Genomic DNA, 21,372 nt, shown 5'->3' with positions numbered 1-21,372 from the left:
CATGAACAATGCTTGGTTAAATCATATGTTTAATTGAAATAATGTTAAAAAAGGAATACTATTTGACTTATTTAAATCAAATTGAGAGCAAAAAGAGTTTTATAATGGATGGATGTCAGAAATATACAGATTTAAAATCACACACGTTGCTAATTATCAAATAAGAATAAAATTATTTTAGAATTTGTATAAAACATCAAATATACAAGCATTTTCGCTATGCAATTTCTACACAAATATTACACAGCAGCAGATGATCTAAAAAGTTCATTAGATGAAATGAGATAAAATGTCCGCAATGTGTTAGAGATCTTCAAAACTTGTTGGCGATTTTCCAACTCTCAATCATTTTCATTATTAAAGCATGTCTTCTCTTGCTATTTATATCATAAAGTTCTCAAACAACTCATTTAACTTAAGTTTCTAAAACCCAAAGTTTCGAAAGATCAGTAAGTTATGAATCGATCGCATAATCTCTGAGCATCTCAGTTGGGATTGTATGAGTGGGAGGAATCTGAAGGTCCTGATTAACACGTGACCCAATATATTGCTGTAACAACATTCTCAATTCAGAGTTCTGGTTCTGTAACTTATCTGTCTCCTCGATGAGCTTGGAACGATGAGTCAACACGTTGTGATACTTCTGAATTCCCGTTAGAAGAGCATCCCACTTTCTTTCGTGGGTCTTGGGCAGAATTTGTGCAAGACGCTGCCAATAGTTGGCATCATTACCACTGTCTCTTTCTGCTGCAGTTTCGTCAAATTCGACCGTTTGTTTCTGGGTCAATACTCTGTTGGGAGACGCCCCTTCGCTTACAAATAATCTAATCGCTTTCAGAACTTGATTTGGGTGAATTAGTGAGGTACTTTCATGAGCTTCATCCCCTTTTACAATGAAATATTCAGTCAGCCGATTGATGTCTTCTTCAGTATCTACACCGATAGCTTTGAAGATAGAGTCTAATTTCATCAAAAGCCGTTCGTCGTGTTCGAGTGGAGTCAGTAAATGGACAAGCTTCTTCTCGACCAAAAAATCAGCTTCGGCACAGAGTAATTCCAAAACAGACTTAATGAGGACAGGATTGTAGACATGTCCCTTATCAGTACCGAATGTTGATCTAGACTGTTCTAGGTTTCCGCTTCCTGCCTCAGAGGCAGCTCTGATAATATCGTCAGCTGCCGCTTTAGCTGATTTCAAAGATGAAGTAGAGGTCACTTTAGCAGGTTCCCCAGCAAGCAAAGGTCTCCCTTCTCCTTCCAAAACTTTGGAGGTTTCTGGCATTCCCCAATCTAATCCGATCTGCTGAGTGAATATAATTCGATCCTCATCAAGAACCTTGCGTGCTAGATCGGTAGCTTCCTCTTCATTCATAACCCACACATCTATGAACTTTTTGGTGTCTGTTGCTTGGAAATGTTTTGATTTCTTCTGGAGTTCTTTAAATTGGTCAGTGATGCGTTTATACACATCGGCAAGTTGCTGATTCTCTTCTCTGAAACTGGATTCCTGCTTTGCAAACTTACCTTTCAGATTGTTGAGGGTGTCCTGTAATCGGGTGATCTTTCGTTTTTGTTGTGACTTTGTGATCGTGTTTTCTTCGTCTCGCTTCTTCAGCACCTGGAAATTGTAGTCAAGTTTTTCAGAGTTGAGCTGGTAAGGTAGCTCGCATGGCTTGCAATTGCTGCTCGAGAACTTGAACATCAGTCTCCAACTTTATCTTGACCATGTTGTACTCTTCAGCGTCTTGCACTCGGAGATGTTGAAGTTGTGATGAGAAATCTTCAACACGCTGCTCAGCTTCCTTTAAATAATCGATCTCCTTGTTTGATCTCTGCTGCATATGATTTTCCCACTCTTGTCGTTGTTTGTCGAGAAGTTCTATTCTCTCACTTTCGAAAGCTTGATCTATTTTAGTCAACTCTTCTCTGTAAGCTTTCTGTAGATTCTTAATTTGTGCGTTCATACGCTCAATAATCAGATCAATATCTTCTGCCTGTTTTTTCAGATCCTTGACATACTGATCATCCTTTGCTTTGAGCTCTAACTGAAAAGTTTGTATTATCTTCTCTTTCTCCGCAATCATGCTGTTAATCAGTTCTCTCTGATTAGTCATCATGTCATCTAGTGCCTGAGGAACCTTCACTGCATGAGCACTATCCCAGCGCTTAGTAATCTCCTCAAATCGTTCCATGCTTGCTTTCACCTCTGCTTCCAACTTTTCCCTCCGTTCCTTGTTTGATTTCTCCTCATCAACCTTTCGTGCATCTTCCCGGGCCATCGCAGCAACTCCCACATTTGTCACAAGTTCGGATCCATCGTAACGTAACTTTTCTATCCGCTGGTTACTAACCGTTATCTGTTTCCTGCTCTTACCAGTTTTCTTGTCTTCACATGATTCGTCTTTAACCTGATTTACAGAAGAACCCTCATGTTTGGCATTTTTGTTCCGTTTGATGATACGTTCTCTGCGAGCTAAAACACGTTCATCCTTCTTCTTCGAGTCAACTGAGGGCCCTGTGCTTTCCTCTGGGGGTGAACTCATAGCCCTAAAATATAGTCAGTTGTTAGGAACAAAATACTGCACATCAAATATATATTGAAATTGCGGGCATTGAAAATGAGAAAATTTTGGAAGATATGAACGCTCAAATAGACACAAATAAGTCAGGAATGGAAACAAGCGGTCGACCAAACAAATACAATGAAACGATGAAATAAATAAATGAATTTCAATTTGGTATAAAATACAGACAAGTTCACACATCTTAGTCGAATGTTAACTAAGTAATAAGTATGTATCTGCAATTAACAAAAGACTTTATCAAATCTTGATACTATAAAATCAATGCGCTGAAATGGAAAAGATATTTTGACAAATCAAATACTCGATATCATTTGGATTCAATTTTTAGGATCGTTTCAGAAATAATTTAAGGGAAAAACACTCAAAATATGCCCAATATGAGTGTTTGTAAACGAAAAACAGCACATTCAATTACACTATTTACATTCAAAGCTCTACAGTTTAAAGCTATTCACATTTAAAAGGAAGGGATATATCTGTCTGTTCTTTCTTAGCAGTGTTCCAATTTCTTACCCCTGCTCATGCTCAATGCCATCACAAACTATCTGAAAATGTCAAGCTGCTCAAAATTTACCAGACGAAACCTAGTCTTTTACTGGTGTCTGAAGACTCATTGATTTTCTTAGCAGTACCAGTTGCAAATCGAGGCAGCTGGTTACCATGCGCATCATTCGCTTGATAACTGGGTCGTAGGTTGCTCTTTCCTTCAAATATAGGACCACTGCCACCTCCAGCACCGGCATTTTTGGCTTTGATAAGTGGTCCGACGGGTCGCCCACGTTGCTTGGCCAAATCGATAACAGCATCAGCGTACCTCTGAAACTCGTCCTCCTCTTCCTTAACCATCTGAGCAGAACGTTTGTCAGCTTCCAGTTCGTTATGTTTCTCAACCTGGAACTTGCTGGACCGCTCTACTCCTTGTTTTACAAGAATGCTCTGGACTTCGTCCTCTTCAACTTTCTTACTAGCCAGTCTCTGTTCTTGTTCTTGGAAGTAAGTCTGGTCCTCAGTGATTCTCCTTTGCAGATCAAGAGATTGGTCCTTCTTAGTTTCGTTTGACTTCTGATCGTTGAGAGTCATGGTCTCCAGGCGATGTTTGAGTATATCCTTTTGCATTGATATTCGCTTCTTTTTGCCATCTTCCTCTTCAGCTTGACGTTTGGAATCCCGCTCTGCAACTGCCTTTGCTATGCGACTATCTTCATCGTCCACTTGTTCCTTTATTAATGTAGCCAGATGGTCCACCATTGCTTGCTGATGATTTTGGAAAGATTGGAAAAGTTCACCTTCTCGTTTTTTCCTAAGACCAGCCATTTTCCTCTTTGCATTCGCATAGAGTCTGATTTCTTGATCATTCTGTTTGTCAGCAATCTTCTGTTGGTCAACAATCTTGGATTCCAGTTCAAGATGTTGGTCGTAATTTTTCTTTAGCATTATAGCCTTCTGTTCCCTTTCTTTCGCTTTCTTCGTGTTTTCTTGATGGAACAAATCAACATCTTTCTGTATGGACTTCCCCTCCTCAATATCTTGAACCTTCACGGCGATCGAAAGTTTTCTTTTCTCTCCAGCTTGCTCGAACTGTGTCTTTCTTAATAACGCAGCTTCCCGTTGACGAACTTCAGCTTTTTCTTTCTCTACACGAGCGGCTTCTTTGAGCTGATTCCTTTCCCATTGAAGAAGATGGTCATCAGCATTTTTCATTGCATTGTCGATTTCTTTCTTCAACTCGATCTGAGCTTCACGTTCCTTGATAACCTCCGATAACAACAACGCTCCGTGAAAGCCCTTCACACGATCAGTTTGATAGTATTGGAGTTTCTTGGCGTGTTCAATAGCAGCACGACGCTCGGCAGCTTTGATTTCTGCTTCTTCTATGTCCAGTTTCTGTCTTTCTATCTCTTCTTCTTCCTCGCGTATACGTCTAGCATTCAGACGTTTGTTGCGCTTACCAACAATGGTATTACCCCATGAACTGACTTGCTCAACTGATTGTTGATGTTTTTCTTGACGATCTTTCTGCATATCTAAAGACAACTGAATGGTAGCAGGGAGAGCTTTGTTTTTACGATCTTGGATGGCTTGCCACTCTTTCGAAGACAAAATGAGGAGCTTCTCTTTTGACTTTTCAGGACCAGGCGCCTCGGCTTTAGGCGTGCCCTTTCTTCGTCCATGTTGGACGGTGGCCATTTACAATACTATCGACTATCACACACAAATGGAAACAGTCAACTGCAGTGTAACACTAACGATAGAATCACAGATAAGCGGGACAACCATTACGCATGGTTGCTATGCTGTTGCTCCTTTATCAAATATTTTGCGGAGAGTAAGATACATAGTGAAAGAATCAATATGTAGTGCGCGGCGCACCTTCCTGGATCGAGCCTGCGTTTTTTTGCTTCCAAAAATAAAAATTGCTTGCCCAAATTATCAAATTTGCTTAAATTTATTTTTTTAAAACCTTGGCTCACACTTATTTCTAAAAATATTAATTGTGATTCAATTTTTAGCATTTAAATTGAATTGAAATTTGTTGGTGCCCCTCTTTCTGTCTTTGCATTTATTGTTGTCCCCAAGATATTTTGCCGGGTATAACTGTAACTTTGGTCATCGGTGATGTATGCAGATATAAGAGACTGTTGCACTTCTATAGCATATAGTATAGCGTTGTAATTGCGAAGATGAAACTTGAAAGATGCCCTTAACGGGTGATAGACTCGTAAAATATTTGTTCCAAATATTATTAGGACCGTCGACGAGTCCTAGGTTATAAACCTACAAAGATGCCCCAGCATTCAGCATGGGCTTATTGCAAGCGGTACACCGCGGTAAAATAATATACGTCAACAGTATACTTGTTATTTATAACCCAAAAATAAAATGCCAAACATTGCTGGTCAAATAATTAGATTCAACGATATAAATTTTCACATTACTATGTCATTTGTCAGCAATATATTATGTCATATGTACGATAACGATTACAGGTTAAATTACAGGTACAAATCGTACCGTACAGAATTGAAAATAGTACCGACTATGGACTACCGTACAGAAATTCATACAGAATGCTGAATACATTATACACATGCAAAATTATCATGAACAATGAAGTTGCAGAGATGAGAGAGTAAATATACGTTTTAAATTATCCCTGACACAGAACACCTGAACAGCGAGACCATTTAATTGCTGTTTGACGTCTTTTTATTTCCGTATAATTCTCAGTTTTTGAATGAACTACTTGGAAGTTGGGGGTACAAGTACATGGTGCTAAATGTATGTGGTGAATGATGCCTGTTACAAGTGTTTATTTTAGAGGATTTTGCTTGTTTTTACTGGGATGTGTCTGTATTCTGCAAATAATAATGAACGAAATAATTGCTTTTAACATTGAACATCGAATATAAAGCTTTAGTTGTGCGCGGCTAGATAAATGTGCGCTGCCTGCTCGACCGAGAGAAGAAAATGACGTTTGTATCAGAAAATATTTGAGCGCCGGCTGACAAGTTACGAATTTAATATTAGTGTGACCGAAAATGGCAATTCGGCGCGAAAAACTGTTTCGTCTGATGTTAGACTAATTATCCCTTTCTTAGAGGGTCCCGATCAATCATACCACCTTAACACATTCCTTCAAGGGTTTTAAATTTAGGCGGGATTCATCCTCATTAATCTTGAGACAATACTTGCGACTTTTTCAATGTGCATTTGTGGCATGATGCCAAGAATGTCAGATACATTGGTTAGATTCAGAAGCACAGTTGTAAGTCTAGTGAACAAATTTTCCCTTAATATGATGAGTCGAGTAAATATTCTACGGGTTTTTCACCGAGAGAGAATTAAATCAAAGATCAAGTAAGTTATCATAATCTCCTTCTTGCTACAACGTAATGTGTGATGAGTAAATACATTTTTATGATAAATGGACGTCCATGGAACAGGTTTGCCAAATTATAAACAATAAAACTGCCAATAGAGAGAGGCCCGTTTGAGTTGGAGAAATTTTACCTACCCAGTGGTTCCAGAAGATCTGTTGTACGTATCGAAGAGGCTGTCTGGATAGGAAACATTTAAAAATTATACTCAGATCGAATTGGATCCGATGGCAAATGCATTCGGTTTTATCTTTTTGCTATACTCCAACGTACATAAACTCGATCCCATATCTATTGAGCTCACACAGACAAAATCCCGCACGGATAATCGGGATAAAGCCCCACAAGATAGCTTACATACACGTATCATACGTGTATGTAAGATATATCTTGTATGGTTTGACTGTGTGGGGTTATCTCCGACGATCAAATCCCTTGTACCTAATATGGATGCTATAATTAAATTCACTGTTGTGGACCCATAGGATACAATCGATATAACCTGAAGCGTTATCCAATGTCTGAGTGCAGTATTTTATAAAACTTTCATGAAGTTCACTAAGCGGACTGCGATGACCTGACATTTTGAACCCCTACCATGTTAAATAAGTTGTTTGGGTTTCTGTTAAGGTTAGGTACCATTGCAAGCAGTGGGACTCGGTGAACAAAGTCACGTGAGATCAGATTTCGTAAACCGTTCCTCTGCAGATACTGTGCCACAATCTCGGCAGTATATGATGTGATCTACACTCTACATATACTGGATATAAAAATACCGACTTTGTCTCAGAATATATGGAAATGTGTGGCAACAACTCACACCCTTATTCCACCCTTATTCCACCTACATTCTCGTTTCTCGATTTTTGTTTGTGAGGAATTTGACTTTGCACGGAATCTTGGACTTTGTGCGCTTCAATAAGATATTATAGCTACAAGTTTGGGTTTGTCTTAGTATTGTAGAGGTACTCTAGTTCAAGGTTATAGCACTGTCGACTGTTCTACTATGGCATAGAGACCCTATTAAACTGTAATTTTGTGCACAGCTGTGCAATATAATGATCATTTTTGCCTATATAAGGAATAATACGCCTTCTGTTCAAAAAAATACAATCAACCTATTGGACATCCAATATTCTTACTCAGAATTGCAAGGTAATAGAGCTGAGTGGTGTTGTTAAGCAGAAAAATGCTCAACACATCCGCATTCTCAGTCAGGTAAACAGTATATTTTTAACGTGTCGTAATCTGGGCATGACTTCAACATTCTGTCAAAAGTTCAGGACAACAGTTGTCTGAGATGAGATGTCAATGACGCTGGCTTGATTGTTAATATATAAAAGTTTTGGTAGGTGGTGACAGGACCTTTAACTCATCCACACCCAGGTCATAAACAAGGAATAACAACTATAAGATCATAGTGTAATGATGAGTTTTATTAATAGATGAGTGTAGAATTCCAGAGTAGTGTTATTGGACCGCGAACCTCATCAATATAATTTGATGATGTGCGATTAGTTAAATTCCAGCAAAGTGGTAGTTTAAATTCCTTCCATTACACACATAACACAGAGTGTGGAGTACAAGTTAGGAGCACTGCATTCCTGGGGAAGTATGTGAACCTGTTTGCTAAGGTGCGGTGAATCAGTATTGACATTTTAGAAGAGACCTTAAAAACTTGACAGCCAGTCTTCAGATCAAACCATAATAAAACGACCGGATAAAATTGCGCAAAACAGGGACGATTTGGAGCCACATGTCAAATTTTGCTGCTTTATTGCTTCAAAATATTGCAGAAATTGGATAACGTATGGTATACCCTGGCCTGGTCAACTCTTAAAGCTTTGTTGTAGATTCAGAATGTGGTCTCAGAAACAAACATTTGTTTCTCTCGTCTCCTAGGTGACACAACATATTAATGATACAGTTAACGGTCCAGAGTTCTCTCCATCGCTTTAGTTCGGTGATCTGGCTACTTTTCTAATTGTTAATATGCCGTTGTCTTAACAACCCATCACAACTCCATTTACTCGGTGAGAATTTACCAGGGGTTGTCATGGTTACGCCACGGAAGATGGCCTGCAATTCAATAAAGGACCACATACCAGGACAGAAGATGGGCACTAAATTTGTCACGTGACACCACTAATGGCAGGGCTAATGGCTTCACTAGCTCGTTCCTATGGTTACCTCCACCATCAATACAAAATAAATCCCCTCTGTAAATCTTACACACACTGTATCATGCAGGCTTGGTCTGTTTAGCTCCTACATGCCAAAGTTACCGTTCATGAGAACTTACGTGTCAAATTTTAAACTTCTTTGTGAGGAAACAAGTTGCCAAACAAATGTTATTTCAAACACTTCTGAAGAAGTGTTTGATTTACCTCAATATGGACTGGAGGGAGTCAAGTTTAGTGACAAGTATTTATTATATTTTATCTGAATGTGATAGAATAGACGGCAAATTTAAGACCTTTAAGATCTAAACAACTCCACTTCTTTTATTTTAGAGATCTAGAAGACTAGTGACCTACTATAACATATAACTACATGAGAATACTCCACAATATTTTCGTTAGTCCGGTCCATGAAATGTACGTAATTTAGCTTCTTGACTCCTCTCAGTTTAGTCTCTAACGATATTTTCAGAGAGTAAAGATCTAACAAGACTGCCTCCACCACCTGCTCTCCTCTTTTCTCCTCATCACTAACAAGCAAGTTTAGCTAATGACTGTTCTCCATGCATATGCTCACAATCAGTCCATCTTGTACAGTTGTCAACGTGGCGGGACACTCACAAAATACTAACATCCCCTCTGAAACTAGAATAATGAACCTCACTATTTAACGGCAGAGTACCGGCCGGTCAATTACTCCTTGTCTTTGCTCGTTAAAGTGGACTGACAGTGAACAGTTTACTGCTATAGAAGAATGGTTAAATAATAACACCAGGCACAGGATGAATTAAACCGACCAATAGGAATATTCTGTATGTATTGAGCATCCTTTTAACCATCGACAATATCCTGGCTCGTGCCTCCGCTACCAATGTCCACAATAGCCTGGTTTACTGAGAATATTATACAGGCCAGTGCGAGCCTCCTAGCACACGTGTCCACATCCTGTCTGATCATCTTGAAAATCACGTGATCAGTGGTCTGAACGCAGATAGGTCGGGTTAATGTACCAATGAGAGGAGAGTTAGAATGTAACAACTTTCCGGGCGAGACCCACGTGTTTGGATACTCTAGAAGTTTCCCTTGAATAATACACGTCACCAACTCTCGCCTTATCTGTAGTTGTTAGGTTACTGTGCAGGCCACATGATGACAGATAACATGGGTTTGGGGCATCACGTGACATAAAGTTGACCCACACGTGACCTAAAGTTGACCCACACGTGACCTCACTGATGTATTATAGCCTGGCGGTCACCTCACCCCTTGTAATTGGATACAGCCTTGACTCGAGTTAATAAAGTCATGGGTTCTAACTTTTAACATTGTTTTTCTCTACTACGAGCAGATTTATTCAGGATTGTTAGCAGCAGTGCATAGGGTCACCGGATATTTTTAAACATAATACAGCCCTCGAGGCGGGTGAGCTAAATCACGCCCAGCTGTGTGTAATTAGATCTACTCATCTACAAGATTGGTAACACTATCAACCCACAACTCAGCGACTACTCTTTATCATAACAATATCCTGATATAGCCATACCATGTCACCACCTCCCCACCTACAGCCCAGCTGGGCAGGTGAACTGTGTAACTATATTATCATACTGAGAGAATCCACCAACTTTCATAAAAGTAACCACAAGACCACATTAGAATAGACCTACATCATTTACAGGGCATTGTTCGAGGAATACAGAGGGACTCTCTCTCGGGAGGACAAAGCAAGCCATTTTAATGTAGATATCGTGTCAGAGTACATTTATTCTAGAACAGTCCACGGTTATTCTAGACATGCAGCTAAACTGTGTTGTTATTGTACAGCCGGCACCAGGAGGTGGAGTCAGTGGGACAGCAGTTCGCAACTCTCGCCAGGAAATTATGTCTAATGAGTTGCTGGTTACTAGACTTAGCGGGAAATGGCCGCTTACTATCTGTGTAACAGTACATTATTACATTGCACTAGCTTTCATCTGTACAGCATAGAACTGTACATTGCTTTAAGAAACCTTAACATTAAAGCGTTCACTGTATAGCAAAGAACAGTGCCCTTCTTCAGAAAAACATTACGGAATTAATAATGTTAATATGTAGATAAGGTTCTCATAACGCAAGGCGTAACGCCATGTTAATTTCAAATTATGTAATTGCAGATAAGAACATATTATACCGTCAAATGCTAAATTTAGGGCTAATTCAATTCAGTTTACATTGGATACCGTGAATCTTCCGTTTTAATTTTATCTACAGTTTCAGGATTGTTCTTACAGAATAGTGTAAACCTTCTAGTGAGTAAGCAAATCAGTTGATACAGCTAGTATAAAAAGAGAGAATGGGTTTCCTAGATGTAACATTTTCCTGATCTTATTATAAGTATTACAACTATTATAACTATACTCCTGTAGAAATGAAATAGAATTACATCCTCATCCGAAAACTCATAGCTATGGATTAACTTACTTGGAGACATTAACTATATTTAAAGTTGTTTAGGTTCTGTTTAGACCAATGAAAACGACTATCAGGCCAATTACGAAATTATTGTGATCGATTAGCCATAAAGACGTATTTGTGTTGGTAGCGACAGCCTTTGTAATGGTTTGAACTATGAATCAATAGTGAGACACGGTTTGAAATGACCAACCAGCAACTTAGCCAAGTCATTATCCGCAACTCTGGTCATCCATTAGGAACAGAAAGAGCCAGATATTATACCTTTCTCAGGCCTTAATTAATGTACGCTAGTAATTACTTCCGGCACTATTTGTAACTGGGACCATTACCACACATGCAGAGGTAGACAGAAAATAAACTTAGCCACAGTTTACGTAGTTATCTAGCTGAAGAGAATGAAACACAACAAGATTCGGTTGGAATGATCTAAATTTGTGGTTGCTAGTACTAAAAGATGTCTTTGCGCGTCTGCGACAGATCACTAAAGTGGCAATAGTTGGATTTCTTTGAAATTTCCGCAGACCTCTAGATTGGCTCTTTTTAAAGTTATGATACCGCTAACCGTATCCTTGGATCCACTCCATTGAGTAGTTTTACAATTTCAGGTATTACTGGGATTTCATACTCTACAAGTTACTAAGAAGTCGCTCACTAAGAGACCATACAAAGAAACCGCATAATATTTAAAATGTTTTGTTTTTATATCCCATCACTAAACATAACTATCATCTGGGGCTTGATTACAGTGCTGTCCGCAAAATCTGCCTGTGAAAGCATGCACGATTGCAAGCATACTCACAACGACTCTTAAACATTGTTGGTAATTCTAGAGTTGCAGCATCAAGTAAATCGCTTCATCAAGTTTCAACTGATGTTTCAACTGAACATAATAGAAGAATTGTTTTTTCCAATGTGGAGGAGCATTAACTAATCAGTGGACTGGTTGTTTCAGAATGTACCATATAATTTCCTTATTAGTACTTCACTTCACAAGATTTAGGCTGGAGAGTACGACCCAACTAAAACTGCCTCATTTTAATCAAGCGGAACTAACGTAGTCCTACATTACTCCTCCGTCCATACAGATTACAGAGCTACCATCAACATTTCTAAAGTTGTTTGTTTACAGCTATTGATAATGCAGGTACCACCCGTATTCACATCAGTGTTGAGTTAGGTCATTTTCCAGTACGAGATCGGGGACGGGGTCTTCAAACAAACGTGCTTCGGCTCTGGTGATAATGATTCAACAAGAATGTACTTGGTTAGAGGTGTAGTTAGGTTATCACTTATCATGATGATTGATGAACATACGTTACATGGCGCCGGTATAGCAGTACTGTAACTAGTCACGGAGAATCAGGCCAGTGTACATGGTTCCAAGAACGTTCATAAATCATGGCGCTGATATTTTCTAGAGTTTGTTTACAAATTCAGGGATTTATTTACTTGGCAATATATTTCAGCTATTGATAGCAATTTTGACATGTGAGGAACCAAATAATACAACTTTATATTGGAAATGAGGAGTCAAATAGGATACAAAATGAACACGGAATTCTAAGAACGAGAATATTCGGGAACAAATCAATGTCAAAATTGTTAGCAATTCGCCTCACATATAACAATATATATACAAAATAAAAATTTCGCGGCTAAAATAGTATATTTACATCGACTGCTTCACAGAACCAGATCCAGCTAGATTTAGGGAAGTTAAAAGAAATAAATTAAAACGTGAATGTTCGTTTTCAAATTTAAGCCTCTTCTCCCTCTTCCTCCTCTTCGTCGAATTCTCCTTCCTCCTCGGCGGTGGCGTCCTGGTACTGTTGGTATTCGGATACGAGATCGTTCATGTTGCTCTCGGCTTCGGTGAACTCCATCTCGTCCATGCCTTCACCAGTGTACCAATGGAGGAAAGCCTTTCGCCTGAACATAGCGGTGAACTGCTCGCTGATCCTCTTGAAGAGCTCCTGGATGGCGGTGCTGTTTCCGATGAAGGTAGCAGACATCTTGAGTCCTCTGGGAGGAATGTCACAGACGGCGGTCTTGACGTTGTTGGGGATCCATTCGACGAAGTAGCTGCTGTTCTTGTTCTGTACGTTCAGCATCTGCTCGTCAACTTCCTTCATGGACATACGTCCTCTGAACATAGCGGCGACTGTGAGGTATCGGCCGTGTCGGGGATCGCAAGCGGCCATCATGTTCTTAGCGTCAAACATCTGTTGGGTGAGTTCTGGAACTGTGAGGGCTCTGTACTGCTGGGAACCTCTGCTTGTGAGTGGGGCGAATCCTGGCATGAAGAAGTGAAGTCTGGGGAAGGGAACCATGTTGACGGCGAGTTTCCTGAGATCAGCGTTGAGCTGTCCAGGGAATCTGAGGCAGGTGGTGACACCAGACATGGTGGCGGAGACGAGATGGTTGAGATCTCCGTATGTGGGGGTGGTGAGTTTGAGGGTTCTGAAGCAGATATCGTACAGGGCTTCGTTGTCGATAGCGAAGGTTTCATCTGTGTTCTCTACGAGCTGATGGACTGAGAGGGTGGCGTTGTAGGGCTCAACGACGGTGTCTGATACTTTTGGGGAGGGTACTACTGAGAAGGTGGTCATGATTCTGTCTGGGTATTCTTCACGGATTTTAGAGATAAGGAGTGTTCCCATTCCTGAAAGAGATTTTGGTTAGAAATTCTGATATTCAGATAAGTATGACAAAAGTATAACTCAAGACGAATAAACCATGAATAAGTCTAAATTTGTAATAATTAATAAAGTTTTGAGTCAGAAGACTAACTTACCAGATCCAGTTCCACCGCCAAGAGAGTGAGTCAGCTGGAATCCCTGAAGACAGTCACAGCTTTCAGCTTCCTTTCGTACTACGTCCAAAACAGAGTCTACAAGTTCAGCTCCCTCGGTGTAATGTCCCTTGGCCCAGTTGTTTCCGGCACCAGATTGTCCGAACACGAAGTTGTCAGGTCTGAAGATCTGACCGAAAGGTCCTGAAAAATACAGCACGTCAATATAATATAACTTAGAAAGAGGACGATATATTTAAGAAGCAACTTTAATGATGTCGAAGAATAAGCCGGCTCAATTCTACAATGCTCAGTGTTGCCTTCACTGTAAATTCTGTTGATATAGAGACTACGATCACAATTTCAGATGAAATCATGTCTCTAAACATTGTTTCGTAGTGGCCTATTGGTAAAATATTGCTAGAAGGATAGATCTTACGTGAAAGGACTTCGGTCAATTTCTTAGGGCAAGATTTCAATATATATGATGTTGTGCTCAATGAACTAGGACGCTGCTAGGATGGCACTGTACACAATAAGGCCGACCTAATGGGCAATGGGCAGTAATGCAAGATTTAAAGTTATAAGACATAATATGCCCGTCGGAATGACTTTAGGTTTTCTCTTTACAAATAAAAATTATTCTAGTTACTAGTTCAATCATGCAGACAGTTTATCCTAACGGTTCACACCACGAGAAATGAAAATGTTCAGAAGACTTTAGAGAAACTGACCTGATCGAACGGAGTCCATGGTTCCTGGTTCCAAGTCAACGAGTACAGCTCTGGGCACGTATTTGCCTCCTGTGGCCTCGTTGTAGTACACGTTGATCCTCTCCAATTGAAGGTCGGAATCTCCGTGGTAGGTTCCAGTTGGGTCAATGCCATGCTCGTCAGAGATGACTTCCCAGAACTGAAAGGGTTTTTCAGTTAAATTCCAGAGTTATTAACGATATGGCAAGAGACAAGAATTTAAAGATCACATCATTTCTTCTAATCGAGGAACTCTATTCAAGAAAGAAGAGCTATGTTTTAAAATGTGGGTGTGAAATTCTCACCTTGGCTCCAATCTGGTTGCCGCATTGGCCAGCTTGTAGATGAACAATTTCTCTCATGTTGACTAAAGTAAGATCGACTAAGTATGCAGACGAATTAAAGTTAAAGTGGTGATTCTGAATTTTTATACAGAGTGGTAGAACCTAACGCGGTGCCGTCATGGAGATTTAAACAAAATAAACAGATTTTGCGTGATTGGGTCAGCAATTCTTTATTTACAACATTTTAGTTCCCAAAAAGTTAATAATTCATTTGGAATATTTAAATGATTACCTCAAATAGTTCTATTTTAATAAAATAATTACTTAATTAGGTCATAATTAGCAATTGAAAAACGTTGCTATAGTATAGGGTACAAGATATTTTGTCAACTTTATCCAACGCGAATTTCAACAGATAAATTTCAGCTTTGACACGGTTGTTTTGTATTCGCGTCGCGCGCTCATTGTCATGCGTTACGTTCAGTATCAAGTATTATTGTCATATATGATACAAAGAAAATTCTATTTACGGAGGTGAGGAGAGTTAGTAATCCTCCATAACATCATTAAATACATTCATTCTGTAACGTTCTCAATAAATGTAATAGATTTGTAGTGTTGTAATTAGTTTAAAATAGTATATATGTATAGCGTATAGTAGCCGTTGGAATTATCATTTATTGAACAAAATTATTCATTCATATTTATATAAGATTTATTGTATTCAGATGACAAATTGCGAATAATTCTTTAAATCAGTGCATTTTAAATCGCTTTTTATTACCATATAAAACAAAAAAAACTTCATTTCCTATTTTATAGCATTTAGAACACAAAAATTTATATTGAAAATATTCTTTATTAAATTGATTCTTTATGTAACGTCCTCCAGCTACCAGCTCCCAGCTCCTATAATTTAATGTAATAAACGTTTGTCATACGTTGTATATGACGTTTGTCATACGTTGTATATGACCCGCCGCGCACGAGTGCGCGGCTCCCCTGTATCGTCGAAACTCTATATAGTGAAGCGACAGTGTGGCCGGGGTCACCACGTGATACAAACAACAAATAAACGTGTAATGTTATAATTAGTTTATAGATTGTTTATCTAACTAGACTTGCTAGTACAGCTTCTTTTGTATTGCTCGATTCTGAGCAAAACAAAAAAGTTAACGCAATAACAAGATCAGAAATTTGAATATTAAAAGGCGTGCTAGATAATTAATAATGTTAAATAACAACATTGAAATCATTTTAAATATTAATCAATAAAATTAGACAATTAAAATAATAATATAAAATAAGTACAACGTATTTTTATGTCAAAAAACTCGATCGATCAGCGCGGCGCTGTATTGGCAAAAATATTAGCCAAAACAAAACTTTTCCTTATATCAAAACAAATAGACATAATTAATTTCTATTGCAATCTTTTGCATTTAAAAAATCGTTGTCAACTTGAATATGTTTGGAAATCAATATTAAATATACTTATAATATAGTAGGACATAATATAATAGGATAATATAGTTGATAGTAAGACAATCTTGTCATGTAACTATGAACTAGCTAAGCGCTGTGCGAATGGTGATTCATGCAAAATCGAGCGTCAGTTAAGTCAACTTTGTGAATACAGAACACTTTTTTGATTGTCGAGGCCATAAGTTTTATTGGTTTCCTGCAATCGTTCTAGAATCATTTGACATAACATAACATAACATAACATAACATAACATTATAAATAATGCCTCTCTGGGCATCTCAAAAAGAAATTCATAGAAAATGAACACTTTACGTTTGAAACCATATAATTACAAACTTTAAAAAAAATTTAACTAAATACCTTTGATATTAACCTTCTTCCTCTTAGCTACCAATGGATTATCTTTCATATAACTTACATAACTATTCCTATTAGACACAGACACATCTATCCTATCAAAGATGTCATATGAAAGTTCCCAGTGATGACCAAGCTTATTAGCTCGATATCCATGAAGCCGAAAGGCATCTAATCCCCTCTTGAAACCAGTAACTGACTCACTAGCTTTCACAAGTGGTGGTAGACTGTTCCAATAGCGCAAGACCCTTTGGGCAAAGAAATCAGTCTCATTTGTGGTGAATCTATGAGTCTTTGATCTAGCAGCAACGGTCCTACCAGAACGACCAAATAAATCGGAACCATAACCCACAAAGCCTTCCTGGATCTTGAACATCTCAATGAGATCTCCACGAACCCTGCGTTCAAGCAGGGTTGTGAGGTTCAGCTTATCCAGTCTCTCTCTGTACGTCATGAGTCCCAATCCATCAATCATACGGGTGAACGATCTTTGAACACCTTCCAATTCAAGAATCAGTGACCAGTTTCCATGCCTAGCCATTGGAGCCCATGCCTGTGAACAATACTCTATATGAGGCTTTACTAAAGACTTATACAAGCCCAGCATAACGCTTTTCTCCCTCGATATAATATTTCTTGTAAGCCAGGCAATGGTACTATTAGCTTTAGCAATGCACTTTCTCACATGACCCTCAAAGTTGAAGCTGGTGTTAAAGACAACTCCAAGGTCCTTCTCGCTTTCAACACATCTCAAAGGCACACCACCAAACAAGTACTGATTCTTAGGATTACAAGAACCAATTTGCATGACCATACACTTATCTACATTAAAATTTAAACACCAACGAGACTCCCAAAGTTCAAGCAACTTCAAATCAGCTGTTAGATTAATAAAAGGATTAACAATCATTTTAACATCATCAGCAAAAAGTTTGATGATAGCTTTGATTCCTTCTGGAAGATCATTTACAAATAAAAGAAAGAGCAATGGTCCCAAAACACTGCCTTGGGGCACTCCTGAAAGTATATACTTAATCTCAGAAAATTCATCTCCTACTTTAACTTTCATAGACCTCCCTACTAAAAAGTTTTCTAAAATACCAATTATCTCCTCAGGAACACCAACATTTCTTAATTTAACTAATAAACGGTGGTGTGGTACGCTATCAAAGGCCTTAGAGAAATCAAAGTATAATATATCAGCACAGCCACCTTCAGCCAGCAAGTCATTGACAGCGTCAATAGACTCCAGTAGGTTAGATAAGCATGACCGACCCTTCATGAAGCCGTGCTGCGTGCTACTAAGCACCTGTTCAACACCATCGAGAATATACTCCCTAAGAAGCTTCTCATAGGCTTTGCATAGTATACAAGTCAGTGACACAGGCCTGTAATTATTAGGACTATGTACTGCCCCCCCTTTTGTGCAAGGCCACAACAGTGGCAGTTTTCCATACCTCAGGAATATACTGCTCAGAAGCACAAGCACTAAACAGCAACACAACCGCATCCACAAAGGAACTGTTCTCACTTAAATACCTCAGGAGTCTAGGATGAACACCATCAGGACCCATAGCTTTACTAATATCTAGTGATCCCAAAATCTTGGCAACACTTTCAGGGTGCACCATAAATTTACTCCAGAAGTAATCATTATTACATTCTGTATAACAATTTTGAGGCAGAGGGCCAAAAGGTTCAGGTTTAAAAACTGACTGGAAAAAATCAGCTAACACTTCTGCCGTTTCAGAAGGAGACTTGGTCTCAGAACCATCATCTATTTTAAGTCTTTCTACAGATTTTCTTAAAACACTTTTAGATTTAAGGTAATTAAAAAGAGGTTTACAATTTAACTTAAACAATTTAGTCACTTTATTCTCATATTTGATCTTTGCCTTAATCTCAGCGTTCTGGTACATCCGCTGCTCGTACTCGGCTGCGTTAAACATCACCATCGTAGGATCCTCGTCAAAATCCTTCCATGCCCGGTCCTTGCACTTTCTTTTCCTAACCAGACTAGAGCAATCCCAGGGTAACCTCTGTAAGATCTCCCCACCTTTAGTTGTTTTAAGGTGGGTGGTTGGAACACGATCTGAAATGACACTAAGTTTTAGGTGTAATTCTTCCCACATCTCTTCGACCTGAAGATCTTCTCTAGAGTACCCCCAGCTGATGTCTGATGACTGTGTGTTAACAAAGTCCTGATCCACCTTATACCAGCTTTTCTTCTTAGATGTAAGGAACTCGACATTGTTTTTGACTTTCAGCTCGACCAGTAGTGATACATGATCGCTTTTACCCAGAGGAGCAAGGATATCAACATTATTTACAAAACAATCATTATTGCAGAAGACCTGATCAAGCAAGGAGCATTGAGTTGTATCACCAACCTTCCTGACACGTGTCGAAGACCCAGTGACATACCACTTCAAACCTTTCCTGGTAAAGACATTCAAGAATTCTGATTCCATCAGCAACCTTCTGTCACATGAGTTTGGTGGGCGCTCGACTAAACTTTTGTCCCAGTTAACATGAGGTAGGTTCACATCGCCAACTATCACCAACTCTTCATCCGCATTAACTGGTAAACGTTCAAGAGCACCTAACAGGCCAGCATTGTCCTTCGTATCAACAAGTGAAGTAGACCGATACAGACAAACAACATTGAACCTAACAGAGTCGATTACAATATTTACCGCAAGTGATTCAAGACCAGTAAACCAATCCAATCGTTCTACCCTCAGTGCTTTGTGGACAAAGATAGCAGATCCCCCAAAACGTGTATCATTAGGTCTGTCTGCACGAAAGAGGTTGAAATTAGGAATAGACACTTCAGCGTCAACAATATCTGAATTTAGCCAGGACTCTGTCACACAAATGATCTGAACGTCGTGAGTCTCTGACAAAACCATGAGTTCCGTCATCTTATTGTACAGGGAATTAGCATTAGTGTACAGCATCCTGATACCCTGTGATTCCTTTACGCAACTCGCTACTCGTTTTTTGACTTCACAGCATTCTGGACAACATCTTCTTTATTATCCGCATGCTCTACATTTGTTACAGAAGCCACATCAGTTGGCAGTTCCTCTTTGGGTGGTTTGTCAGCAGTTACTTTGGTCCTCTTATCAGTTTCCAGTTTAGCATTGCGTGTGTTCCACCGGATATCTCGATCCGCCTTGATCAAGTCAGGATTTATCCATACATCATCACTTTTCTTTTTTCCATGATAAGCAAACCCGCGTCCATGGTTGTGTGTGTAAGTAGCTAACTCTTCACTCTTTAGCTTCGCAATGACCATTCTTCCCCTGTACTTTGTACGGTTGACGTTGCCAAATACACCTATTCTCTTTGCTGATACAATGTCACTCTGGTTAAGATCTGTTGCATGTCGACAGATGATAGCCTTTAGTTGTTCCTGACTCTCATTTTCCTTATCTTCATCAGGTAAGTTTGACAGAACAATGTTATTCTCCCGCTTTTTCCTTTCCTGCATGTTAGCATCAATCTGTTGTGAGATGGTGGTTATTGCAGGGCCTGCTGCGTGCTGACACACTTCAGCTATCAATTTCTTCTGCTGCCCACTGGCTATCTCAGCCCAACTCTTGTGTATCTTCTTATTGGCTTCTGAAACAACATCATTTACAAGAACCTTCTGGATAGATTGTTCCACACTGGCGCTGACAGCAGTCTGTATAACACTTGTCAGTTCTTTAGCAACGTCATCAGTAAGTTTTTCAAATTTGAGTTTCTCAGGCAAAACGAAACAAAAGTGGCAGTTCCACACTGTCAGCTTCTTGACATCTGTAACGGTTAGACCAGCCAAACCGGCACAACTACTATGCCACCAATTCTCACATGTTGAACAACCTAGCCAAACAATCTTCTTTCTCGCAAGTGGTTCATCATACTTCTGACAATAGAAGCATATCTCCTTTCTCTCGTTAGTTTCTGTACTGGCTGGGTCACTATCGATGTGCCCCGTTTGCCCGCCATTGTTAGCCATCCCTGAACTCAATAAATGTAATAGATTTGTAGTGTTGTAATTAGTTTAAAACTTGGATTAAAATGTTTAAAATTTGGATTAAAATGATTAAAGTTTAGAAACTTTTTTGAATATTCTCTTTTTAGGTACAGCCAACGGAAAATCTGCAGATCTGGTACATGTGACAAAACAATGACAAAACAACGTATCCTATTGCATTTTAATTTTCAATCTTAAACTGGTATTTTAAATTTGTTGTATTAGCATCTAGGATAAATCCCTATTTTTCCTTTTAGATGGTCTAACCCTGTGCAAATCAATGACTCAACACCAAGCTATAGTTGCTTTGGAGGAAGTATTTCAGAATATTTGGAAATCTAAGGAATTGTCGGACTTAAGCTTGAAGGTCATTATCAACATCTGTGGTGATTTAAGTGTATCTGCATTAGCGATTATAGACAATAAAGGTATCACGAGAGTCTCATCACCCTCTGGGCGTTCAGTTTTCCAAGTTACTGGCTCCAACAGTAATGTCTACACATGTCTCAAGGACGAACTTTACTGTAACTGCTTGAGTTTTGAGAACAGTGTCATATTGAAAAAGTCTCATGCATTCTGCA

At 39.1% G+C, this 21,372-nt stretch overlaps 5 protein-coding genes across 6 annotated transcripts in view; all 5 read right to left on the bottom strand.

Annotated features, from left to right (window-relative positions):
• Nucleotides 1–21,372, bottom strand: part of LOC134815910 (sperm-associated antigen 6-like) — a 99,644-nt gene that overhangs the window by 4,762 nt on the left and 73,510 nt on the right. Inside the window, exon 1 of one of the 2 annotated variants that reach the window (XM_063824514.1) lies at nt 15,518–15,543. The exons of the other annotated variant lie outside the window; for it this stretch is intronic. The gene's annotated coding sequence lies outside the window, so the exon portion shown is untranslated. Of the gene's footprint in view, nt 1–15,517; nt 15,544–21,372 lie in introns of those variants that run through there. 2 annotated transcript variants of the gene reach the window in all.
• On the bottom strand, nt 151–2,543 carry LOC134814728 (dynein regulatory complex protein 1-like). The gene is given in 2 exon segments (XM_063822917.1): nt 151–1,657; nt 1,659–2,543. Coding segments are annotated over 2 exon segments (2,088 nt in total). The 3' UTR covers nt 151–454.
• LOC134814729 (cilia- and flagella- associated protein 210-like) lies at nt 2,717–4,772 on the bottom strand. The gene has a single exon (XM_063822918.1). The coding sequence runs from the start codon at nt 4,770–4,772 to the stop codon at nt 3,156–3,158; it is 1,617 nt and encodes a 538-aa protein (XP_063678988.1). The 3' UTR covers nt 2,717–3,155.
• On the bottom strand, nt 12,656–15,116 carry LOC134815911 (tubulin beta chain). The gene is made up of 4 exons (XM_063824517.1): nt 14,946–15,116; nt 14,623–14,800; nt 13,892–14,092; nt 12,656–13,759 (listed from the first exon to the last, which is right to left on the bottom strand). Exons 1-4 carry the CDS (start codon nt 15,000–15,002, stop codon nt 12,855–12,857), a joined length of 1,341 nt encoding a protein of 446 aa, XP_063680587.1. The 5' UTR covers nt 15,003–15,116; the 3' UTR covers nt 12,656–12,854.
• On the bottom strand, nt 18,171–19,691 carry LOC134814811 (uncharacterized). The gene has a single exon (XM_063823096.1). It carries the CDS (start codon nt 19,689–19,691, stop codon nt 18,171–18,173), a length of 1,521 nt encoding a protein of 506 aa, XP_063679166.1.

The sequence above is a fragment of the Bolinopsis microptera genome, chromosome 5, assembly GCF_026151205.1.
Source record: "Bolinopsis microptera isolate Bmic1 chromosome 5, MBARI_Bmic_1.0, whole genome shotgun sequence".
Lineage (NCBI taxonomy): Eukaryota > Metazoa > Ctenophora > Tentaculata > Lobata > Bolinopsidae > Bolinopsis > Bolinopsis microptera.
This window is presented reverse-complemented; position numbering and strand designations above follow the sequence as displayed.